Source organism: Sorex fumeus, unplaced genomic scaffold (genome assembly GCF_029834395.1).
Source record: "Sorex fumeus unplaced genomic scaffold, SorFum_2.1 ptg000265l, whole genome shotgun sequence".
NCBI classification, from domain to species: Eukaryota; Metazoa; Chordata; class Mammalia; order Eulipotyphla; family Soricidae; genus Sorex; species Sorex fumeus.
In genome coordinates this window covers 24,866,317-24,892,675 of record NW_026606322.1, presented here as the reverse complement: position 1 = coordinate 24,892,675, position 26,359 = coordinate 24,866,317, and the positions used below count along the sequence as shown (strand labels likewise).

Below are 26,359 nucleotides of genomic sequence, written 5' to 3'. Positions count from 1 at the left end.
GCCACATGGGCGCACACTGCACAAGGGCTGGAGCAGCATATGTGTGCCCTTCCTTTGTTCGAGGTGGCTTTATAGGGTTTCTCCAACCTTCCCCCCTCATGGGGCGTCTACCTAGGTCAAAGTTTATTGCTAAGAAGGTTGCCTAGCGGGTAGGGTTGGGAGTGATGGTGATGGTCTTGGGGGAAGGGAGACACTGCCTTCCTGGGTTCCTCTCTAGTTTCTTTCATTTTATTCTCTTAAGTTCTTTCTTGCTAGATATTTACACCTTGACCCTGTTAGCTATTCACACCCCTTCTTTATTACCCTCAGTTATCTACTTTTTCTATTACTCTAATCACTAGGTTCTGCTTTCATTCTGTGAAGGATGAGGAAGTGACAAGCAGAGTCCTTCATTATACCATTCTGATGGTCTTGCTGGATTAACCTCAAAAATTCTCTTAAGTGAGGATATCTGCTTGATAGATATTGAAAGAGAATTTTTTTTTATTTTTGGGGAGGTGGTCAGGATAGTTTCTGACTAAAATTTACTCAAGAAAAAAGGACGTCAGTGATTTTCACCCCCGTGTGGATTTGTGGCTGGTACTTCATGGCTTCCCGCTGCAGGTGTGAGCTAAAGCTACTGGTGGCGAGTGTCTATGGACTACTGACCTGCTGTGTTCTGGGCCTGGGAATCTGGATCACCGTGGTCAGGATTCAGGGAGGTAATATCATCCTGCTGTGCTTAATTCAGAGTGAGGGAAGACATTGAGTCTCTCTCAGCAACCAGTCACATCCGCTTGGAAAATGGCATGTCCAAATAGGCACCAATGTGCCATTTATGAAAATTTTTTTTATAAAAGGTCAATTGATGGATTGTACGTGCATAAATGTAATGTGTGTGTTAAGTTTGTGAGTGGTCATAGTTAAATTGGCTTTTTAAATTTTTCTTTTAATTTAACTTTTGTTGTTTGGGCTTACCCCTAGCAGGGCACAGGGTTTACTCCTGGCTTTGTGCTTAGAGATCACTCCTGTTGGGAATCTAATCTAGTGCTGGGAATCCAATCGGGGTGAGTCGCTTACAAGGCAAGCACCTTAATCCCTATACTATTTTTTCTGCCCTAATTTGCTTTCCTTCAATGACTCCTGATTCAATGGATAGGAAAGCAATAATTAAAATCCTTAGAAAATGCTTAGATTTGTTTAACTGTGAATGACAAGTAGTTATGGCCATACATAGACACATAAGGAAACTTGTACAAAATGGCATTTTATTTCAAGACGTTTAGCAATATGCTCCCTGGGCCTATATATAATCTTACTTATGCATAAAATTCCCATTGTCCAGGTGTAGAAAATGACTCAAAAATTCAGATTATTTATAAAATTATTTTCCTGGTTTACTCAAGTAATATATGTTTGTTCCTGCTGTGGGCTAGAGCAAACCCTGGGAAAGGGGATGAAAGGAAGTGGTGGTGAATACAACAATAACGTTAAAGGAAAACTCCCAGAAATTTACAATCAACACTTTCAGTAATTCTAGCTCCAATTCCCTGTGGATGATCAAACATCAAAAAGAATCAGAGCTCGGTGTGCTCAGTGCTTCTGAAACTGGAGAAAGTTTCTACTGAAACTGCTCAATAAAGATGATGGCAGTCTCAAGAAGGCAGGGGAGCTAACTGCTTCTGAGAAAATCACCAAGGAGGCTAGAACCTTATGAGGAAGGCATCTAGAGCCTGTCTGCATCATGGGAAAGACAAAAATGTGTCAAATTTGTTGGTGGTAAATGGGATGGTAGATGACCCTAAATGTTTATGTTCCTCTCCAACTCCCAGAGCATATTTCGAAAACTCTCATGAGAAAAATGTACCCAAACAAAACATTAAATTCGAATTTGGGAGAAATGTTTATGATTTATAAAATGTATGCCACGAAAAACTCTTAAGATTTTACTCTTTTGGGGCCAGAGTAATTTTACCCTATTGGGCCAGAGTGATTGGGCTGGAGTACGGTATGTAGGGCATTTGCTTTGCAATTGATCCCCGGCATTCCATAAGGTCCTCTGAGCAATGCCAGTAGTTATTTCTGAGTGCAGAGCCAGGAGTAATCCCTGAGCATTGGTGGGTGTGACTCAAAAAAAAAAAAAAGATTTTACCCTATTGAGGTTCCTGAGCTTTTAAGAGTTAATTAAGATGTCTATTCTTCCTTTGTTCATGTGTAAACTACCTTTTTATTCTATTTATATTTGTGGGGGTACACCTGGAAGTGCTCAGAGGCTCGTCCTGGTTCTGTGCTCCGGGCACCATGCTATGCTGGGAGTCAAACCTGGCATGTGCTCAACCTACTGGGTTATCTCTCCAGTCATGATGTCTACCTTTAAAGGGGAATGTGTGTTAACTTATTGGAGGTGACACTGATGTAATAGAACCATTAAAAAAAACCAAAAGATAAAATCGATTTAAGAACGAGAACAGAGTTAGGGAATAGAAAGTATAAACTCAAAGACTAGGGAGAATTACAAAAACAAAACAAAACAAACCCCCTCCAAAAATGAAGCAAAATAAAATAATCCATCAGTTTCTGGAGAGTTATGACCAAAACTGAAAGAAAGATAATAAGTAGCAAAGGTCATAAGTTTTAAAGCATATGAACTAACTTTTCAGAAAAGACAAATGTTCCTCTTGTTCTGAGCAGAATTTTTCAACTGGATCTTTTTGTTTTGTTTTCTTGGCTTTGGGGCAGTGCTCAGGGGTTACTCCTGAAGGTGCGGGGAGTCTATATGGGAAGACAGGATCCAACTAGCATTGTCGTTGTGAAAGGCAAGTGTCCTACCCACTGCACTATTGCTCTGACCTCTCAATTGGATCTTTATAGAAGGAACATCTTTTTATATTGGGGTAAACATCTTTTTATTTTCTAGTAGAAAACGAGGTTTTCACTAATATTTATTTATGTATGCATTTCTGTGTACACATTAGTTATGTATGCGCCACCTAGTGGTGCTCAGGGGCTATTTCTGACTCTGTGTTCAAGAGCCTGGTGGGGCTCTCGGGATGGTGTGTAGCACGAGAGATCGGAACCAAGATTGCTGCACACAAGGTCTCCTGTACTATCACTTTGACATGCATATTGCTATCATTTATGTTCAAAGCTGGAAGTGTTCTTGAACTTTTTTGATCTACATCAGCTGTGAACTCATCCTCACCAACTTATACTCTGCCCTTGAACTATGTACAAATTTTAAAGTCGTTTTGGAAAGGCTATTAAAAAAAAAACCAACAACCTAGCATGGCATATTTTTGTAAGTTTATTAGAATGGCAATTTTAATGAACATGCTTATTATATATTCTTCATTATTTTTCAAAGAACGACAGCAAACCATGCACAGCTCTCCAAAAACTGGTGAACTTAATGCTGATTTGAACTAAAAATGGAAAAATGTTCTTTTAGCTTTCCTAATTAATTCTTGCTTGCATTATTTTCAGTCTATATTTTCTAGCTGGATCTTCGTATTCAAATGTGCCTGTGAACTTATTTATGCAAATTGATGTTTGTTTCTGGAGACAGAAATACATATTATTTGAGGGAAACTTTAGGTGCTGAATTATGATCCTTTCCAAAATTACACCAGTGATGTCTCCTGGGTCTTCTAACTTAATTCAGGTTAACATTTTGTGATTAGGAATTAGAGGGTAAAAAAAAACTGGAGCTCTCTGTATAGAGATGAAAGTTATGTATATTTGTATAGCAAAGACTGGTTTTAATGATGTGTGGTTTATATCTCTGCATTTATATTTCTAAAAATATAGGCGTTGCCACAGAGGCAGAGTGGAATGGGGGGATGGGGGTGGGAAGGATACTGGGATCCATGGTGGTGGAAAATGGGCACTGGTGGAGGGATAGGTATTTGATCATTGTATAATTGAAACCCAAGCACAAAAATGTGTAAGTCTACAACTGTACCTCAGGGTGTTTCACTAATAAAAATTAAAAATAAATAAATAAAAATATAGGCGTTAGTAACATGTGTATATGCAGACTGGGTATTTTTTCGAGTCCTTGACCTCACATATTATTAATTACACACAGCAACAGTAAAATTACTTTCCCGGTCCTATTTTAAAGCAGTTTCACAAGACTCAGAAGTCTTTATACTCTTGTTCACTCTCCTTTTGGTGGGTAGAAGAAAGTCAGTTCTTTATTTTGTTTAAAAAATAAAATAAAATACACTTTTACTTAAGTCATCTTATTGTGGCTCCTTTCCTACTTCAGGATGCCCGAGAGAAAGTTGATCTGGTACTCACGGCAGCCAGGGGAGGAGGGTCTTGAAGCCTGAGAGGAACAAGCATCAGTGCCTAAGTGGCCACTGCATCCTGGAGTCCTTCAATTGTTGCTTACAACATCAGTTATTCTCTCTATCTTTTTTTTTTTTTGCTTTTTTTTACCTGGCGATGCTCAGGGGTTACTCCTGGGTCTGCACTCAGGAATTACTCCTGGCAGTGCTCGGGGGACCATATAGGGTTCTGGGAATCGAACCCGAGTTGGTCGCGTGCAAGGCAAACACCCTACCCACTGTACTATTGCTCCAGTCCCATCAGTTATTCTCTTAAGCTAGAAGTCTCATTAATTCCTGTTCACTTGAGTGTGCTCTTGAGTGTCTGAACCGTGATGCTGTGAGTTCTGGGAGAACCTTTGCTGAAGCCTTTTCTCTGTTTTATCTATTGATTGTCAGAATTTTATGTTGCATAGTTAGTAAAAATTAGTGTCCTAAAACATAAAAAAGGGAAAGATGAAAAGACTAATATTGTTTGATGTTGCATTTTACCTGACACATTGTGTTCAGAATTTATTACACTTGGTAGATTTTGATTCATTCCACCTTATTCTGTCCATTTCTACCCAGTTTCATCTCTCAAGCAATTGTTGAATGGTCTCATTTTGGTTTAATTATTTGAGTATAAAGATGAATTTTAAATTTATTTAAGGAAAGGGTATTTCTGTGAAGCTCCTAATATCTAAATATGTATTGTGAAAATATACTCATACTCACACACATATCATATCGAACTAATTTATAGCACTCACTGTCACTGTCACTGTCCTGTTCATTGATTTGCTCGCTCGAGCAGGCCTAGTAACATCTCCATTGTGACACTTGTTACTATGCTTGGCATATCGAAAACGTCATGGATAGCTTGCCAGGCTTTGCTGTGCAGGCGAGATACTCTCGGTAGCTTGCGTGCTCTTCGAGAGGGGAGGAGGAATCGAACTCGGGTCGGCTATGTTGGTTGCGTGCAAGGCAAACGCCCTACCCACTGTGCTATCGCTCCAGTCCTTATAGCACTCAAAATTAATTTTTCAACATAAACAGAATCACAAAATTATATATACCTAATATTTCATTTTTTGAGAGGCAGCACACCTGAAGATGCTCAGGGTTACTCCTGGCTCTGCACTCAGGAATTACTCCTGTGGTGCTCCAGGGACCATATGAGATGCCTGAGATTGAACCTGGGTCAGCTGCGTGCAAGACAAATGTTCTACCCACTGTGCTATCACTCCAGGTCCTCTAGTTCACCATTAAAATTTTTTATTTAAACACTGTGAATCATAGAGTTATACAATATTTCAGGGGTATAATGTTCAAACACCAATCCATGTATCAGTGCCAATTTTCCTCTACCAACGTCCACAGTTTCCCTCTTTATGCCAGCATGCCTCTGTGGCAGGTACTTTCCTCATCCACTGCCATCTTAGTGTACCCTTTCCTAACTTACCCCCCAACCTCACCCCAATGACAGACTTCCTACTGCAGGCCAATTCTCCTGCTCTTCTTGTCTCTTGCCTTTGGGCATTTGTTATTCCTCTTCAAAGTTTCTTTCCCTGCCCTCTTCACCTCCCCATTTAAATACTGTAGTTTGTGAAGTTGCTCATGATGATTTACCAGAGGGATTCATATTCCAACACCAATCCCACCACTACTGTCACCTTCCCTTCATTACTGGTTCCATTTTCCCAACCACATCTCAAGCCTACCTCCATAAATATAAAATACTTTATTTTATATTGCTTATTGGGCTGGAGTAATAGCACAGCAGTAGGGCGTTTGCCTTGCGCGCAGCTGACCCAGCTGAGCTGGATTTGATTCCTCCACCCCTCTTGGAGAGCCCGGCAAGCTACCAAGAGTATCTCTCCCGCACTGCAAAGTCTGGCAAGCTACCCGTGACATATTCAATATGCCAAACACAGTAACAGCAAGTCTCACGATGGAGACGTCACTGGGCCCGCTTGAGCAAGTCGAAGAACAACAGGAGGACTGTAACCGTGATATTGCTTATTACCATTAGATGGATAATGAATGATCAAAAAATATTTCAGCAGAAGAAAACTAGTGAAAATTGTTGTATCTCGCCATGGGAACTTTTAATCCTTGTCTGAGGTTTTACTAAGCTGTTGCTGCAAGTTAAGTCTTCTGTGTTAATGTTCTTGTTAATTGAGATTGGTTGACTTCTGCTCTATAGTCCTATCCAATCTGGTGTGCTACTACTGGGATGTCAGTATTGTGGAGTTTGGAAATGTCACTCCAGAATATTTAAATGGGTAGTCCAGTCTGAGACATGGTGGTGGCTTTGGGGCACAAGTGTGACTGCCAGTGTTTTGTACAGTATCTGAGAAATTTTTGTGGCAAGTTGATCTCTTTTGAGACTTATTTATGAGTCTCTGGAACAATGCCGGTAGGTGAGCTTACATAGCAGCAGCGGAGGGATGTGGGTCTCCCCTACAAAGTTTCTTTATGTGCCCAATGTGAGAGATAATTCTATGACTGTCCTCTCCCTCTGACTAACTTAACTCAGCATGCTACTCTCCAAATTCACATATGTAGCAGCAAATTTCATACCTTTTTCTTTTCTTACAGATAAGTAGTATTCCATTGTGTATATGTACCATAACTTCTTTGTCCAGTCATCTGTTCTTGGGAGTTTGGGTTTTTTTTCTAGATTTTTGGCTACTTTAAACAGTGCTTCAGTGAACATAGGGGTGCAGAAGTTTTTCCTGCATTGTTCTTTTTGGCTCTTGGAGTATACTCCAAGGCATGGAATTGCTGGGTCATACGATGAAACACCCGTACCTTCACCAGTGCCCATTCTCCACCACCAAAACCCCCAGTATACCCCCATCCCACACCCTCCCCCTACCTGTGGGGCAGATGATTTCCACATTACTCTCTCTCTACTTTGATCACATTCAATATTTCGACCCCAGACCCACCATTATTATTTGAGATTTTACCCCAAAATTCAGATCTGCTGAAAAGACAACAGTAGACAATTTGTTTTCTATTGCTGGTTATGAATAACATATGATGTCGTGTGACTGCAGTAGGGCCATGTGATTTTGAAATTCTGAAATTTTAACACTTAAATCTGGAGGAATTTCTGCCAAAAGCCACTGGGTTTCGAGATTTGCTCCTGAGTCTCTGGGATCATGGCCATTGAGCAGCTTGATCAGGAGCCAGAGAGGCCATTCGTGGGCGATGACTTGAGGTCTCATTGGGGTGGGGAGGACAGGCCCGGCTCCCCCCACATCCCGTGAGGCCCGACAAGCTATGTCACTGTGGGCCCAAGCCTGACTGTCCAATGGCCTCTGGAGGATGATGGCCACCAAGCCGCCAAGGGGTAGCAGGCGGAGGGACAACACCCTTTCCTCCCTGGGGTAGCCCGGCGACAGTAACATACCATGGGGTCCGGATGCACTTCTGCCAAAAGCCACTGGGTTTTGAGATTTGTTTCTGAGTCTCTGGGATCAAGGTCATTAAGCAGCTGGATCAGGAACCAGAGAGGCCATTCGTGGGCAATGACTTGGGATCTCGTTGGGGTGGGGATGACAGGACTGGCTCCACCTCCATCCCATGAGGTCCTGTGTGTCTCGTCACTGGGGGCCCAAACCTGACTGTCCAGTGGCCTCTGAAGGATGGCGGCCACTGGGCCGCTGGGGGAAACAGGCCAAGGCACGAAACCTATTCCTACCTGAGTTGACCCAGCACCGGTAACCCACTGCAGGGACCGGATGCATTTCTGCCAAAAGCCACTGGGTTTCGAGATTTGTTTCAGAGTCTCTGGGATCATGGCCATTAAGCAGTTCAATCAGGAACCAGAGAGGCCATGCCTCCAATTACATAGCTGAGCTGGAGGTGGTTTGTGGGTATGTTTCCCACATACCTAACTTTTGGCCGTTTACTTTCTTGGTAAATTTTGCCCCAAGTTTTTGGGGTCTGGCCAAAGGCACAGCAGCAATTTTGGGGTATCTGGAAGTCTGAAGGCACCATCAGGCTGCTAATGCACTTGCCTCACAGGTACAGATTGACCTGCTGGCAGCACCACACCCCCGACACTGTCTTTTTGAGGAGTGTTAGTCTCTGTGGTGAGGTAAAATATCCTGGTTCTGATATACATTTTCTTGAGTAGTGATACTCAACATTTTCTCCATGTGCCTTTTGTCTACTTGTGATTCTTTTGAGAAAGTATTTGTAATCTTTTATCACCATTTTTGATAGGGTTGGATTTTTTTTCTTGTAGATTTCTATGGATGCTTTATATATCTTAGATATTACCCCTTTTTCAGATAAATGGTGAGCAAATAATTCCTGTCTTTGCATACTGGTCATTGTTTCCTTTGAGGTGCAGAAGCTTCTTAATTTAATGTAGTTCCATCTGTTTACCTAAGCTTCCACTTTCATTTCATCTTAAAGACTCCTCTAGTATAAATGTCATGAGAATTCTACCTATATTTTCCTGATGTACCCTATGCATTCAGGTCTGACATAAAGATCTTTAGTCAATTTTGATTTGATATTTCTGCATACTATAAGAGCTCTATATATGAATTGATACATTATTTTTGGTCACACCCAGCGATGCACAGGGATTACTCCTGGCTCATGCACTCAAGAATTACTCCTGGCGGTGCTCGGGGGACCATATGGGATACTGGGAATCAAACCTGGGTCTGCCACGTGCAAGGCAAATGCCCTACCCGCTGTGCTATGGCTCCAGTCCCAATGAATTGATATTTTTACACGTGGTTGTAAAAATATCAATTCATTGGTCAACACGTGGTTGACCAGTTTTCTCAGTACCACTTGTTGAAGAGGCTTTATTTCCTCTTCTTCCTCTTTTTTTTTTTTTTTTGCTCCTTTCTTTGCCATATACCTGAAGATCTGTCTGTGGATTTTCCATTCTATTCTATTGATCTAAGGGTCTGTCCTTATTCTAGTCCTACAGTGTTTTAATTACTACTGCTTTAAAGTACAGTTCAAAATTGGGGAAAGTAATGCTTCCCATCAGGAAGTATTTTTCCTCAGGATTGTTATAGCTATCTAAGGTGGGGGTTGTTGTTGTTCCACATGAATTTCAGGAGTGTTTAATCTATTTCTTCAAAGAATGCCATGGGTGTCCTTATGGAGATTGCACTGAATCTGTATAATTCTTTGAAACATATTGCCATTTTGATGATGTTAAGCCTACTAATACAGGAGCTGGGGATATGTTTCCATATTTTTTCAATTTGAGTTAGCTTTATGTAAACCTTAACATATTCCCATAATCATATAATAAAGAGATTTTCTTTAACTCTTTCTTTTTTTTTTTTTTTTTTTGCTTTCTTTGATCACACCTGGCAATGCACAGGGGTTTCTTCTGGCTCATGCACTCAGGAATTACTCCTGGCGGAGCTTGGGGAACTATATGGGATGCTGGGAATTGAACCCAGGTTGGCCGCGTGCAAGGTAAACACCATATCCACTGTTCTATAACTCCAGTCCTTTCTTTAACTCTTATGCTTGCAAGTACCTTAACCTCAGATAGTGATGATAAGTAAACCTTACTCAACCACATTCTGTGCCTCTGATGCATCATAAAACTTTCTCTCCTTTGCTACCATAATTGTTTTTCTCACCCCAGTTGGTTATTTATTCCATATCTGTCACTCCCTATCGTAGTACATTTTTATGCCTCAAGCTAACAAGACACTAGGAGATATTGCCCTAGGAGATATGGGTCAAGGAAAGATATGGGTCAAGGTCAAGGAAAGAGTGTTGTCTCTCAGGAAATAATTTGTCCACAAATACTTAGCTTTCATTTTACTCAATTAGCTTTTCCTCAAGAGGTAACTCTTGGGAGATAGGCCACAGAGAAGGGTTTATAGATGGAAGAATTTGGATTAAAGGCAGGTGAAGTGTTATTTGGTCTTACACCTGCTCTTTGTTCTGCTCCTTTACTCATATCCTGTTTTACTTTTCTGTATATACACCCTCTAACACAATAAGTAGTTCCTCTGAAACTGTAAAGAGTTTTTTTTTGGAAAAAAAAAAAAAGAAAACTTTATATGTCATTAGGTCAGGGACATAAACTACTTTAACACCATAATTATTGGTGTTTAAATTGCTGGTTCAATTTTTTTTCTTTTTGGGTAACGCCCAGCAATGCTCAGGAGTTACTCCTGACTCTGCACTCAGGAATTGCTCCTGGTGGTGCTCAGGGGACCATATGGGATGCAGGGATCAAACCTGGGTTGGCCGTGTGCAAGACAAATGCCCTACTCACTGTACTATTGCTCCGGCCCCAATGGTTCAGTTTTTAAAGCCTTATTTTTTTTAAATTAGGTGACTAGAATTTTAACTTAGTGGACTCTCCCTTTGTTTTTTTTTTTATTTATTTTTTATTTATTTATTGAATCACTGTGGGAAAGGTTACAAAGCTTTCAGGTTTATGTCTCAGTCATGCAAATATCAAACACATTTCCCTTTACCAATACTTATTTTTTACCATGAAGAACCCCAATAAAACCCCACCCCCCACCCCTCCCCGTCCCTGTGAGGCAGATGAATTCTAGTTAACACTCTATCTGCTTTGATTAGATTCATTGTTTCAATAAAAGATTCACCACTATTATTTAGAGTTTACCCCCCCCCCAAATCAGACATGCTGAAAAAGCATTGTGAAGTGATTTGCTTTCTACAGCTGGGTTCAGGAATTAAATGTTGGTTTTGGATTTCTGCTATTTTACCTATTGACCCTGGAAGTATTTCTACTGAAAGTCAGATAGTTAAGAAATTGGTTTCTGTGTTCTGGAGTCGTGTCCGTGCTGGAGAGCCGCTCGCAGGGGGCAACCGGTGGCCTCGGTAGGGCGTGAAGGGCGGAGCGAAACGCCCCCCTTCCCATGAGGTTTTAGTCACCCCCACACTCCCGGCTCATACCTGCTGTCCACAAGGTTCCCATGTGGCCGCCATCTTTCTTTCCAGAGAGGAGAGGGCGAATGGGGCAACACCCTTTCCCCTCCGGCAGACTTGATGGGCTGGATCAACGTATAGTCCGTTCACTTTTCTGCTCCAAGCTGCTGGGTTCTGCATTAAGTCCTTGTGCTTCTGGGGCCATGGCCGTGCTGGAGAGCCACTCGCGGGGGGCGACTGGTGACCTCGGTAGGGCGTGAAGGATGGACCAGAACGCCCCCCGACCCATGAGGTTTTAGTCGCCCCCACTCCCCCGGCTCATACCTGCTGTCCACAAGGCTCCCATGTGGCCACCATCTTTCTTTCCAGAGGGAGGAGGGCGGAAGGGAGCAACACCCTTTCCCCTCTGGGCAGAAATGATTGCCTGGATTAACGCATAGTCCTTTCACTTTTCTGCTCTAAGCTGCTGGGTTCTGCATTAGGTCATTGTGCTTCTGGGGCTGTGGCCGTGCTGGAGAGCCACTCGTGGGGGCAACTGGTAGCCTCGGTAGGGCGTGAAGGGCGGAGCGAAACGCCCCCCTTCCCATGAGGTTTTAGTCGCCCCCGCACTCCCGGCTCATACCTGCTGTCCACAAGGCTCCCATGTGGCCGCCATCTTTCTTTCCAGAGAGGAGAGGGCGAATGGGGCAACACCCTTTCCCCTCCGGCAGACTTGATGGGCTGGATCAACGTATAGTCCGTTCACTTTTCTGCTCCAAGCTGCTGGGTTCTGCATTAAGTCCTTGTGCTTCTGGGGCCATGGCCGTGCTGGAGAGCCGCTCGCGGGGGGCGACTGGTGACCTCGGTAGGGCGTGAAGGATGGACCAGAACGCCCCCCGACCCATGAGGTTTTAGTCGCCCCCACTCCCCCGGCTCATACCTGCTGTCCACAAGGCTCCCATGTGGCCACCATCTTTCTTTCCAGAGGGAGGAGGGCGGAAGGGAGCAACACCCTTTCCCCTCTGGGCAGAAATGATTGCCTGGATTAACGCATAGTCCTTTCACTTTTCTGCTCCAAGCTGCTGGGTTCTGCATTAGGTCATTGTGCTTCTGGGGCTGTGGCCGTGCTGGAGAGCCACTCGTGGGGGCAACTGGTGGCCTCGGTAGGGCGTGAAGGGCGGACCGAAACGCCCCCCTTCCCATGAGGTTTTAGTCGCCCCCACACTCCCGGCTCATACCTGCTGTCCACAAGGCTCCCATGTGGCCGCCATCTTTCTTTCCAGAGAGGAGAGGGCGAATGGGGCAACACCCTTTCCCCTCCGGCAGACTTGATGGCCTGGATCAATGCATAGTCCGTTCACTTTTCTGCTCCAAGCTGCTGGGTTCTGCATTAAGTCCTTGTGCTTCTGGGGCCGTGGCTGTGCTGGAGAGCCGCTCGTGGGGGGCAACTGTTGACCTCGGTAGGGCGTGAAGGACGGACCGGAACGCCCCCCTTCTCGTGAGGTTTTAGTCGCCCCCCACACCCCCGGCTCATACCTGCTGTCCACAAGGCTCCCATGCGGCCGCCATCCTTCTTTCCAGAGAAGAGAGGGCGAATGGGGCAACACCCTTTCCCCTCTGGGCAGAAATGATGGCCTGGGTTAACTCATCGTTCGTTCACTTTTCTGCTCTAAGCTGCTGGGTTCTGCATTAAGTCCTTGTGTTTCTGGGGCTGTGGCCGTGCTCCAAACTTAACTCTGATTTTCAGGGAGAAAGATTGGGTCGTTTACTTCTCATTGATCACTTTGTATATAGAGAGATGTCGCGCGGCCGCATAAGCGGCCGCGTGGTTTTGAAAAAAAGTCCTCGTTCCCGCATACTCGAGCTGTGTTTGTAGAGGCTTCTGGTCACCGGGGTTCCATCTGGGGGAGGCGGGATGCGGCACCTACTCCATCTGGAACTTGCCGGTGCTCTCGGCTCTTTTTGGAACCTGTTTTTTCTTTTTTTTTTCCTCCGGGATCCCGCACCCTCCATGTGTTCCTTCTCTTATGCTGAACGCTTCCTGGACTCTCCCTTTGATTTCCAGGTATTAGATAAAAAATTCTGAATGCAATTACTACTGTGAATTATTAGAACACATGTCATTGAAGAATGTAGAAAATATGATTTAGTGTGTGCATGAGAGAGGATGGGGAAGTGCATGAACTGGGGAGAGAGACAGATCCAGGGTTCACACTGCCAGGTTCAGAGTTCCAATACTGAGCCTTATTAACTGAGTAAATTTAAGGAAGTTAGTCAATGTTTCTGTGAATCAATTTTATTTTTATAGAATTAATAGTGAGCTCTACCTCATAGGTCTGTTTTTAAGATAAAATAATTCAGCACATCTGTAGATTTAAAATGACCTCTACTATATACACAACATATACTCAATAAGTGTGAATAACTATATTTGATGAATTTTGGTAACTTAGTGCTTAGGTTTTTACATTCCCTGAATTATACTTTGAATAGATACCACTGGGCTGGAGACATAGCACAACAGGTAGGGCATTTGCCTTGCAGGCGGCCAACATGGCAGACCCGAGTTCGATTCCTCTTCCCCTCTCAGAGAGCCCGGCAAGCTACCAAGAGTATCTCGCCCGCACAGCAAAGCCTGGCAAGCTACCCGTGATGTTTTCGATATGCCAAACAGAGTAACAACAAAGTCTAACAATGGAGACGTTACTGGGCCTGTTCGGGAAAATCGATGAACAATGAGAGGACAGTGACAATGACAGATACCATTAGTTTGGATTAGTCTTTGGATTGAATTTGTCAAACTGAGGATTTAAAATAGGGTTAATCATTAAGTTCAATTTGCAATCTTGAAACAGAAACACATCTGAGAATTTCTATATCTTCCTGCATTTGTTTTGTAATATTTATACTATACAATACCACTTTATGGAAAAAATCTAACCAGGTTGCTAATACTGAACAATATTTAACTTAGGTACAGCTTATACTATTTATATCGTTTAAATTGTTTAGTATTTAACCACCACCCCTCAAAAAGAGTGGAATAAACTAGCCTAAATTTTGTCTTCTCATTTAAAATTAAATTTTATTTTCACTCAGATATTTCCAATTCCTCTTCTGGGACAAATGACAGATACTTGTATTTTATTTTATTTATTTATTTATTTTTAAAAATTTTATTGAATCACTGTGAGATAGTTACAAGCTTTTATGTTTGAGTTACAATCACACAGTGATCAAACACCCATCCCTCCACCAGTTCACATTCCCCACCACCAATATCCCCGGTTTACCCCCCCCCCCCCACTTTCCCAACATCCCCCTGCCTCCATGGCAGACAATATTCCCCATAATCTCTCTACTTTTGGGCATTATGGTTTTCAATACAGACACTGAGTGGTTATCATGTTTGGTCCTTTATCTGCTTTCTCCAAACATCTCCCGTCCTGGCTGATTCCTCCAGTCTTCATTTACTTAGTGATCCCTTCTCTATTCCATCTGCCTTCTCCTCTTTGCTCATGAGGCAGGCTTCCAGCTATGGAGCAATCTACCTGTCCATGTATCTACCATCCTTAGGAGTCAGTCTCATGTTATGTTGTTTTCTACTCCACAAATGAGTGCAGTCCTTCTATGTCTGTCCCTCTCTTTCTGACTCATTTCACTTAGCATGATATTCTCCATGTCTATTCATTTAAAGCTGAATTCATGACATCATCTCTCCTGACAACTGCATAGTATTCCATTGTATAAATGTACCAAAGTTTCTTTAACCAGTCGTCAGTTCTAGGGCACTTGGGTTGTTTCCAGACTAAGCCTGGCAAGCTGCCCGTGACCTATTCAATATGCCAAACACAGTAACAAGAAGTCTCACAATGGAGACTTTACTGGGCTCGCTGGAATAAATCGACGAATAACGGGAGGACCAAGACCGTGATGGGGGAATCACACATATACTTGGTCGTGGTGCTCACACATTTTCAGCTGTGGTGGTCCTGGGGGTGGGGGGGTGGTGTCACACATCAAGCTGTGGTGCTCGCATACCTGGTTGTGAAGCTCACTGAGATTTACATGCTGCTCACATTTAGCCATGGTGCTTGCCCACATTTCCTGGCATGAGGAGATGCCACATTCCAGTTGAAGTATACAAGTTGAGGCTGTGGTGTTGCCAGCGACCTCTGTGAGTCACACTTTTTTTTATGGTGCTTATACATATCTGGCTGCAATGTGGCTGGAAATTGCTTATGGTGAAAGGGATAGCAAACCGCAGAGCTTCCAGCTTTCACAGCACAGTGATACGTGCATGTGGGACAACAGGGTTTTGAATTTGTGGCCACATGCTTATAAGGCAGATGTCCCCGACTGTTTCATGATCCCTCTGCATCTCCTGGCTTTTTTTCATTTTAAGGAGAAATTCCAGATGACGGTAAAAGCGAAAGTACTATAACGGCAAGTAAGCAAGCTCAACCAGAGCTACAGGCATAACACCCGAAGCCCCAAGAACTTAACTATGAAAAGGAGACTAGGATATAGCTCTGCTCTCCAACCCGAGAAATTAAATGAACTCTTCATTGGTTCAGAGAGATGAGGGGGGAGGGAAGTCACTGCAAGTAATAAAACTCCCGTCTATAAACCGTGAGTCTCTATATCTACAAGTGCGTAAGGCTCTATTGAAACCTTATCCTGTAACTAGTGCGAGATACTACTAACTACATTCCAAGTTTATAAAAGTAGTAATCATGAAATTCTCCAGTATTCATGTTTTCACAAACAGAAGCCTTTAAAGTATCTTGAGTGACAAATAATTCCTGTTTATTGTAAATAATGCTGCTAATAAAAGGGTATTGCATCTCTTCAATTTATGTTTTGTACAAAATTTCTGGGGAAATACCTAGGAGTGGGATAACTGTACTGCATGAAATTTATATTTTTAAATTTTTTGGAGCAGTCTCCTTATTTTCTATAGCAGCTGCACCAATCTACTTTTCAACCAACAACGTATAAATATTTTCTTTCTATATCCTAACTCACATTTTTTGTTTCTTGTCTTTTGGAGAATAGCCATTCTCACAAGTGTTCTTAGGTGAGATTCTCTAACTTTATTAAGTTTCTTCATGATTGTTCTCAATTTCCCTCTATCAACTCCAAATCTGTGTCTTAGTTTGCCTTCTAGAGACTTGTCATTTTCTTTGCAAAATTTCATTTTATCTTTACATCAGTTGCCTTAAGTCTTTTTTTTTTATTTGTCTGGGTTATGCTTTTCTTTTCCTCTAGGTGATACTGACTTCAGTTTCGAAATTCTTTGTTTCTATAGCACTAAAGGGGAGGGAGAGGATGAGGAGGAGTTTGAAGGTAGAAAAATAGGGCATTAAAGTTCCCTAATACTGTTGTTTAGAATAATACATCTCCCTTTAGGTCTGTTAATAGTTACTTTATATGTTTCAGTCTTTCCATGTTGGGTACACATATATTAATCACTCTAATATCTTTCAGATGTATTGTGTTTCATTATATATTCATCTTTGTCTCATTGTTATCTTTAACATCTCAATTGATTTTCAAATTTGAACCAGACTTTAGAACTTAGAATATGGTCTAAGTACCACCAGCAATAATTCCTGAGTGCAGAGCTAGGAGTAACTCCTGAACATTGCCAGGTGTGGCCCAAAACCAAACAAATAAAAAGTGTAATTCCTTGGACAGAGAACTATTTCTTCCCATGCCACCCCCCTTCCAACACTTTAAATATTTAACTTACTCTGTTACCGTATGTTGTCTGAGAATTCTAGAATAGTATTTATATATTTTCTCTGTAGGTAAGTTTCCCTCCCCCCCCAACTCAAGCTATCACAGGATGCTTTATTCAAGTTTAAATGTGATGTTCTAAGTGTGGTATTTCTCTTTTAACTCTTATTCTGATTGGTGTTCTCTGAGATTCTATGATTTGATGTCTGTTTATTTTGGAATATTCTCGGGCTTTATAACTTTTAACCTTTTCCTATTTCTTTAGCCCTTTCATCTTCTGTTATTTCCATAATATACACATTACTCTTTCTGCCCCACCATTGTTGGATATTCCATTATTTTTAAATTATGTTTTCTCTTTGTTGTTTTACTTTGCGGAATTTTATACTAAGATTTTTTTTTCAAGCTTACTAATTGAAATTTTTATTGAGATTTTGTGGTTTACAATACTATTAATAATAGTTTCTCCTGCATATAACTCCAACATCACACCTGTCACAAGTGTAATCATCTCTCTCCCCCAGGAACTCCAACACTCCACCCTTTCAACTACCCCCTGCCCCAAATCAGTTATGTGGATCAGATCTTCCATTATGTTGCCTTTGGACCTTTGTTGCTACCTGCTGTGTATTTTTAAGTTCAACATATGGGAGAGACCATTTTCTGTACATATTCCTTTCTTTCTGACTGACTTCACTCAGCAGGATGTCCTCTAATTTCATCCTATCCAAGTTGTTAATTGCATGATTTTGTTCTTTCATAAGACAATCTTACTAAGTTTTAATTCACCCTGTTCGCTCTACTCATTAACCCATATTTTTTTTTTTTGCTTTTTGGGTCACACCCAGTGATGCTCAGAGATTATTCCTGGCTCTGCACTCAGGAATCACTTCTGGCAGTGCTCGGGGGACCATATAGGATGCTGGGGATCAAACCTGGGTCAGCTGCATGCAGGGCAAATGCCCTACTCACTGTACAATCGCTCCGGCTATTCTCATGAACCCATCTCAAAGCTGATTAAATTATCACTTCTGAGAAGTTCTTCCTTTTCAATATCTCTCATAGTTATGTCTTGTAGCACTTAGATCTGTTTGTTGACTTTTTTGGTTGCTCTATCTTTTTGCCAAGGACCATTTTGATATTTACAGCATCATTTTAAGGCCATAAAATACAGGCAGACAGACTGTGGACACCTGATAAAAAGCAGACAAACCTGTACTGTCATGTCCAAGGGCCAGACTACATGATTTTGTGGATTTTACATAGCCGGTGGATTGGACATTCCCCACCTCTGACCTATTTATTTACCTATCTTATCATCTACCTATCATTGTAAAATCTATTGTTTATTCCAATAACTTCTATTTCTTTATCAAGGTACTAAGCCTTTCACATTTTGGGAGTACTAATAATATCTAGTCAGCGTTGAAGTCTGATGTAGTATCTCTGCACATTTTGTTAATGATAACATTACAATGAATATTTCTTAACAATGGTAATAAAAGTAATAGTTTTATATAGAGAAATTAATGAGAACAGAACCAAAAGGAGAAGTTAACCATCTATTTTTGTATGATTCTATACATTTGTTTCCTTTGTATAGAAGCTGTCCCACCAACAAGCATTCCTGTAAAGTTATGTAAGAATGGTGGAGAATGGAAAAACGGTAGATGCGTTTGTCCAGATGATTGGAAAGGATTAAGATGTACAATTGGTAAGTCATTTGGTATAATTCAGAGTGTAAAGTTTATATGACTTGTTTTTAATAAGAAGAGCAGCAAAATTTTTGAAGGTTTCATTGATAATATAATAGTCACAAGGGATATAATGATAATGGCTTTAAGATATGCACAGTAGCTTAATACTAAAAGCTGAGTTATTTTCTTTCTTGTATATTCAACACACCTTATTTCTCTCCCAACTTTCAAGTTTTTCTAGTTTCTTTATAAGTTGTTTTTCTCTCTGGTTACAGTATCTAATTTGAGGCTAGGTGTGATAGGATTTTTGTCAGTTCCTTTCAATTAGTGTTATATTGTCACATGCCATCACAAATATTACAATTCTAAAAACTTTTATGAAATCAAGTTGTATTTCCCGAAGGAAATATTTTATTTCATTTCATTTCATCATCCTGTTATTCATCGATTGCCTCGAGCAGGCCCCAGTAACGTCTCTTTCATCCTAGCCCTGAGATTATATTCAAGGCTCTTTAGGAGAATGAGACCCATCATTGTTACTGGTATTTGGCATATTTGGTATGCCACGGGGAGTTTGCCAGACTCTGCCCTGTGGGCAGGCTACATTCGAATAGCCTGCAAGTTTGTCCAAAGTAGGAATGAGATAATAAGATGTCATAAAAAGATGTCCTGATAAGATGTCGCGTGGCCGCAAATGCGGCCGTGCAGTTCCGAGAGCTGGATTTTATAGTCTCTGAGTCTTGGCCGTTGATGGGATTACACGGCGCCAGGGGGCCAGGTGGTGGGTGTGACCCCCCGCCTACTGGAATTTGGAGGATCTGGGTGGAGGATGCTCGACTCCAATCCGAGTAGACACATTTTCATTTTCATTTCATTTCATCATCCTGTTATTCATCGATTGCCTCGAGCAGGCCCCAGTAACGTCTCTTTCATCCTTGCCCTGAGATTATATTCATGGCTCTTTAGGAGAATGAGACCCATCATTGTTACTGGTATTTGGCATATTTGGTACGCCATGGGGAGTTTGCCAGACTCTGCCCTGTGGGCAGGCTACATTCGATAGCCTGCAAGTTTGTCCAAAGTAGGAATGAGATAATAAGATGTCATAAAAAGTTTTGATAAGATGTCACGTGGCCGTGAATGCGGCCGCGCGGTTCCGGGATCTGGATTTTATAGTCTCTGAGTCTTGGCCGTTGATGGGATTACACGGCGCCAAGGGGCCAGGTGGTGGGTGTGACCCCCGCCTACTGGAATTTGGAGGATCTGGATGGAAGATGCTCGACTCCAATCCGAGTAGGCTTGGAGGTCTCGGCCCCGGAACCCGCGTGGCTTTGTCCCTCTGCCAGTACCTTCATGTGTGCGGAGAGTGGTCTCAGCATGGTGGTGGCTGGTCCTGGAGGTCTTCGGCTGCCGGAGCCCCGGTCGGGGCGGGGAGGAAAGCTCAACCCGCTCCCCTCCTAGGGGTCCCGGTGAGGAACACCCAGGCGCGGGGGCAGAAGACTGCACTGTTCTCGTCCGGGATCTGGATTTTATAGTCTCTGAGTCTTGGCCGCTGATGGGATTACACGGCGCCAGGGGGCCAGGTGGTGGGTGTGACCCCCGCCTACTGGAATTTGGAGGATCTGGATGGAAGATGCTCGACTCCAATCCAAGTAGGCTTAGATGAATTTTTAAATCTTCTTTTACCCTTCCTTGAAGAGGTATTATTAAATCAGTGAGTTGGCATCTTCAGTGATATCACTGAATTAAAATTCAAGGTCATTTCTTAATACACAATGTATTTCTCAGCACTCAGTACACTTAATACTCTCTGCTTAGATATAGAACCTCAGAACCCCCTCCTGTCATTCTTATACACTTACTAGCTACAACTTCTCATATAATAAATGACTTTGATATCTTTAGCTTTGACCTATGTCCTTATGATATCCTTTGCTAGTATATGTTCTGTATCTTTAATTTGAAAGATTTCAACTAACCCAATACGCTGCCCTTGCTGATATGTCTGGAACCACATCTATCAAGTCATTTATTGTGTACATTTTAATGAAACTTACTCATTAACACACAAGTTATTCTAATGGTAATCATTTAACCAGAATAAATTAAAATATGAAGTTCCAGATGTGGCAATGAATCAATCCTATAAGTCTTTAATTCTTTCATATTATACTGAATGGATATTAAACTTTGATTTTTTTCTAGTTTTAATATGTGTCTGGGTGGAAGATGACAGACATCTTATTATCTCATTCCTACTTTGGACAAACTTGCAGGCTATCGAATGTAGCCTGCCCACAGGGCAGAGTCTGGCAAACTCCCCGTGGCCTACCAAATATGCCAAATACCAGTAACAATGATGGGTCTCATTCTCCTAAAGAGCCGTGAATATAATCTCAGGGCTAGGATGAAAGAGACGTTACTGGGGCCTGCTCGAGGCAATCGACGATTAACAGGATGATGAAATGAAAAAATGAAATATGTGTCTATTCATACTTATAAAATGTTCTGAGTCATCTCCAGCTGTGTTTGCATTCTACTATAAGTCTTCTGCTCAGGCTCAGCTCTAAGTGGTGCTTTGGGGCTACAATGCTGGGCATCTCTCCAATCCAGGTTTGAATTTTTAAAGTATTAATTTATCATCAAAAATTTTTTTCTTTTCATTATAGTTAATTTCTGTGAAGGTGGAACCATTGATAAATTTACTTTTGGCAAAATTCCAGTGGGGAGATACGGTTCTTCCTTAGAAAAATGTGGAGAAGACACTCCAAATGGTATGTATTTTTTCAAGCATCACCATTTAGGCACACAAATCATTGTTCTGGGTCAAACTTATCATTCCTCCTACCAGTACTAAGTTCCAGAATAGGCGTCAAAGAAGTTTTGTGGGAGGGTTTGGCTCCCTTTCATGATGCCAGTGTTCAAAAACATTAATTTGAAAAAAGTTAGAAATATCTATGTCTATTGCAGTTATTACTTGAAATAACCCCACTGGGAAACAACCCAAGTACGCTATGAAGGAAGAATGAATAGTGAAGCTATACACAATGTATTACTACTCAGCTGTAGAAAAAACATAAAGTCAGTTAGTTTTTCAAGTGTCTTTCTCCCCTGAACATGTGTCTCACTTGCTTGCCTGTGTATTTCTGCTCTGGAAAAATCTGTGCTCTTCCTTGAACACACATTTCTCCCTTCCTTTCCCCTCACATCTATCTAAATAAGTTTCAATAAAAACTGTCTTGTTTCGCCAAAATAAATAAATAAATAGATAAAGTCTTGCTTTTTTCTAGACAATGATGATGGAACTTAAGGGAGACATGTTATTATGTAAAGTGACCAAGTCAGAAGAAAACAAGTGCCAGGTGAATCACAGAGAATTATAAAGCAATTAAAACCGGAAATAGACAATATGCAAAGAGATAACAAATCCTTCAACTCTGACAATGGAACTCAGCTACATAAAGTATATGGGGGGAGCAGAAATGAAGGCTCCTTATGGACTGTGGAAGAGGGTTATTGAGACTTCAGTGGTGGATGTGATGATGTAACATTGTGCCCCTGAGACAAACCTTTATAATCTTGAAACAAATTTATAAATTAGAATAAAAATGAAACAAAAAAATTTGGGGGGCCTTTAGGGAGCTAGTACAGGGGTTAAGCATACGCATATGTCTTTCATTGAACTGACCCTAGTTCGATTCCTGGTGCCACATTGTCCTCGAGAACTTCCAGGCACAGCCCGGGATGCCCCTCAGCACTGCTCCGGTGCTCAAGTAATCCACACCATGACAGGAGCCAAGCCCAACACAGTCTTGGGGCCTAGCATTTAACCCCTAGCCAGATTGCTCTTGAACGGGGGCCAGAGAGATAGAATAACAGGTACGACTGTTCAGGATTCATCTCCAGCACTGCATATCATCTCCCAACCACCACCAGGAGTAATCCCTGAGCACAGAGTCAGGAGTAAGCCCTAAATACTACTGGATGTGGCCAAAAATAAACAACAGCAACAAATTACAGGAGTGGTCCTTGGGCTCACTGCTTTGGAGGACCCCAAATTTGGGGTAGCGTTATTTTACAGAATTCTTATTTTCCTAAAATGTAAAATATGAAGCAATTTGAGTCCTTTGAATCCCTCTTCAACTGATTTATTTTTCTAGCTTAGTTTATAGTCTGGATTTCAACAAGATTAGCATCTATATTTGAGTTATATAATTCATGTTAATTTTCTAGACTGGTTAGACTTAGATTTATGTCATATATGTTTTCAGACTTCATCTTTATGAGTAGATTAAGTCTGTTCAAGTTTGTTGCCCTTTTTCTCCTTAAAATTTTCTATTTCTAATCTGTTCCCTATAGATATATACAGAATTTTTATGGTTTACTTGATGTTAGGGCTACATTCAGCATCTTATGAGGCCAGTCTGGATTTTTTTTTAATTTTAATTTTTTTTTTCTTTTTGGGTCACACCCGGTGATGCTCAGGGGTTACTCCTGACTCATACACTCAGGAATTACTCCTGGCGGTGCTCGGGGGACCATATGGGATACTGGGAATGTAACCTGGGTTGACCATGTTGGCTGCATGATGCAAGGCAAGCGCCCTACCTGCTGTGTTATTGCTCCAGTCCCAGTCTGGATTTTTTTAAATGGAAAGATAGACTCCACCTGTTTAAAAAGTGTCTTTTTTTAAAGTTTATTTTTATTTTTATTTATTTGTTTATTTTGCTTTTTGGGTCACACCTGGCGATGCACAGGGGTTACTCCTGGCTCTGCACTCAGGAATTACCCCTGGCGGTGCTCAGGGGACCATATGGGATGCTGGGAATCGAGCCCGCGTGCAAGGCAAACGCCCTACCCACTGTGCTATTGCTCCAGCCCAAAGTGTCTTATTTTTTGATTAAGAGAGCCATGGGTTACAATACTGGTAATGATAGGATTTCATGTATTCAATGTACCAACACCATACCCTCCACCAGAGTGTTAGTTTGCCTCCACCAGAATCCCTGGGTCCCCTCCTAACTATCCTCCACCCTCTTTATTGGCAAGTTTAGTTTGGTAAGTCAGTTCTCAGGTTCTGTTGTTTTACTGTTTGTTATTCCCATACCATGTTTCTTTATATTTCACATATGAGAGAGGTCATTCTGTATCTGACCCTCTCCTTTACGTTGACTTCATTAGCATGATACCCTCCAGTTCCATCAAAGTCATTATAAAATTGCATGACTATCTTTTTTTCTTATAGTTGAGTTAGACCACCTCTTGATGGGAGGAATTGCAAGGAGATATTGCAAAGGAGCCTGTATATGGGGTTTCTGTGACTACTTTTGCAAACACTCTTCTTTTTTTTTTTATTGAAGCGGGCAAACCAATGGCAACTGCTTTGTGCAAACGTGAAGAAAATGGAAACATAGCATTACAAAATGTGACAGTTGGAAAATGCAATGAAACTCTGAAAAACCTGGAAACTCAGGTATTCCATAGTACCCATATGATGGGCCATTAGAAAAAGACACCCTTCTTCAATGCTTTATGTTTAAAATTCATGTTTTCTACAACTCTCAGATTAGATATGTAAAAATCTAGTAATGAAAATTATTCTGCTTTTTTTTGAAGTTGAAATCGGTGAAACAGGACAGTTGTACATGTTTGTTTGACAAATTGCAGCAAATGATTACTCACAGTTTGAATGTGAGCACATTTTGAATAACTTTATCTTTTCGTACCAATAAACTTTAGATTGAATATAGAATCCATGAAATTTGATGTCAAAAGGTATTTTATAGCATATTTCATCAAAATGAAGAGAAAAACTATGACTCAAAACTCTTCTAGGCGGGAAACATCAAAACCTGATGTTGATGAAACTCCATCACCTTATGCTGGTCTTGGGGCTGCATCTGTGAGCAGGGAAAGTGGGAGGTGTACCTCACTAGATACTTTTCATGCAGATTAAGCAATACTAAGTATATACACAAATGAAAATGCATGGAAGTGCTCAGAACTGGATTTAAGGAGTAAGAAGAAGAGGAATCTTAACTTTATGGGGTCTTTCTGGTTGACAGGCATGTTTCATAAGGTATCTGTTTTAGTCTTTATAGAAGCTCTGTGAGTTAGATGTTATCTCTGTATTATATAAGTATAGCTAATCATACTTAATAAATATTGATCACCTATTATATGCCAATTACTTCAATAACCCTCTTACACTTAGCATCCTAATACATTTAATTCAATTAACAGCTATATAATAGGTGCTAATGTACCTATTTTATAGATAAGAAAACTATGACTCCTGGAGGTACTGTATTTTGTAAACCATGATCATTTTTAAATTAGGCAAACTATAGGGAATCTCATAAAACTTTCAAGGATTTAAAGAATAGAAATGCTAAACTTGTGGTGTTTTGTGCATATTAAATATGTTAACACATATAGAAGATTTCACAAAGTGCCTAACATATAGCTGGGACCTGACTATTGAATGACAGCATTTTACCTGTTCTCTGGTTGGATATTGCTCCCAATTCCTTTCGAAGTATGAACAGTCATGGAACTTGGTTTGATTTTTCAAAAGATACTACCATCTAGTGAAATGAAGCTTCATGTAGGGGCATAGACATATTGAAACCAACTTTACTAAAAATAATATGGATTAACATCCTCTATTCTTTCAAAATAGAGTCCAGGGCCAGCTGGTACCTAGAGTACCAATTTTAGGAAATTAATGCTGACCAAACTATCTGTGTTAAAACCCAGGTTTTTCAAAAACATTTCTAACTCATTACAGACCAATGATTTTATAAATTATAATAAAATTAATTTCCAGGAAAATAAAATAAAAATAATTACAAATGGAAGTTTCTCAGCATGTACTCGTAGTTCCTGTGCTTCTCTGTAGAAAGCATTGCTACTCATTCACACTTTGAGTAGTTCTGATCTGTAAGTCAGCCTGGAATAGTTAATCCTACCAATTAGCAAAGATCAAGAAAACTCCTGGTCTCTGTGTTTTGTTCTTATTGCAAAGAAGCAAGCAAACATTAAAAAAAAAAACCTATGTAAATGTGATAGTCAAGAGAATAAGGATTACCTAAATTCCAGTTTACTCACAAATAAATCTTTACCAAGTGTTTATTTATTGTCTAAGAGGATTATTTGTGTGTGTGTGTTTGTGCTTTTTAAACAGATTGTTAACATCTCAGCCAATTCTGATACTATTTCAAGAGATGCACAGATTTTAACATATAATTCTAGTTCTTTAACTGCTGAGAATATCTCTTCTGCTGCTAATGTAGTTGGACAGATCCTCAACCCATCCAGAAATGCAACACCTGAGGTAAAACTCACAAGATTTGGTAAAAGGGGAGGGAGAAAAAAAAGAAAAAAAAGCCCCACAGACTCAACTTTATATTTTATAATATGCACCTGGAAAAATATAAGGTTCTTAAAATTATCTTTTGAAAACTACTTATTAGTAGTCTAAGAAATACTTATTGTGATCAATAAATAAAAATAGGTTTCATATTCAAATGTTCTTTTATTATGTAGACTTTCTGGGTTAGAATGTACAAGCCCATTTCACTTATTAATAAATTTTCCAAATCATTTTTACTTTTCACCTGAGCAACCTTATTCAGTTTCAGATAAGTAATTTCTAAGGGCCTCATTTGGGAACTCATATTTTACACTGTGATTCCTTCTAGCAAGCATATTTGCATTTTGGTTTATCTTTTCAAA

The 26,359-nt window shown here is 40.9% G+C and overlaps 1 protein-coding gene across 1 annotated transcript in view; it reads left to right on the top strand.

Annotated features, from left to right (window-relative positions):
- The first annotated feature begins 586 nt into the window (after nt 1-586).
- ADGRG7 (adhesion G protein-coupled receptor G7) overlaps nt 587-26,359 on the top strand; it is a 72,047-nt gene continuing 46,274 nt past the window's right edge. The window contains exons 1-6 of the mRNA XM_056109153.1: nt 587-701; nt 16,455-16,532; nt 18,529-18,639; nt 21,292-21,396; nt 23,983-24,095; nt 25,809-25,958. Coding sequence (XP_055965128.1) covers nt 587-701; nt 16,455-16,532; nt 18,529-18,639; nt 21,292-21,396; nt 23,983-24,095; nt 25,809-25,958 — 672 coding nt within the window. The remainder of the gene's footprint in view (nt 702-16,454; nt 16,533-18,528; nt 18,640-21,291; nt 21,397-23,982; nt 24,096-25,808; nt 25,959-26,359) is intronic.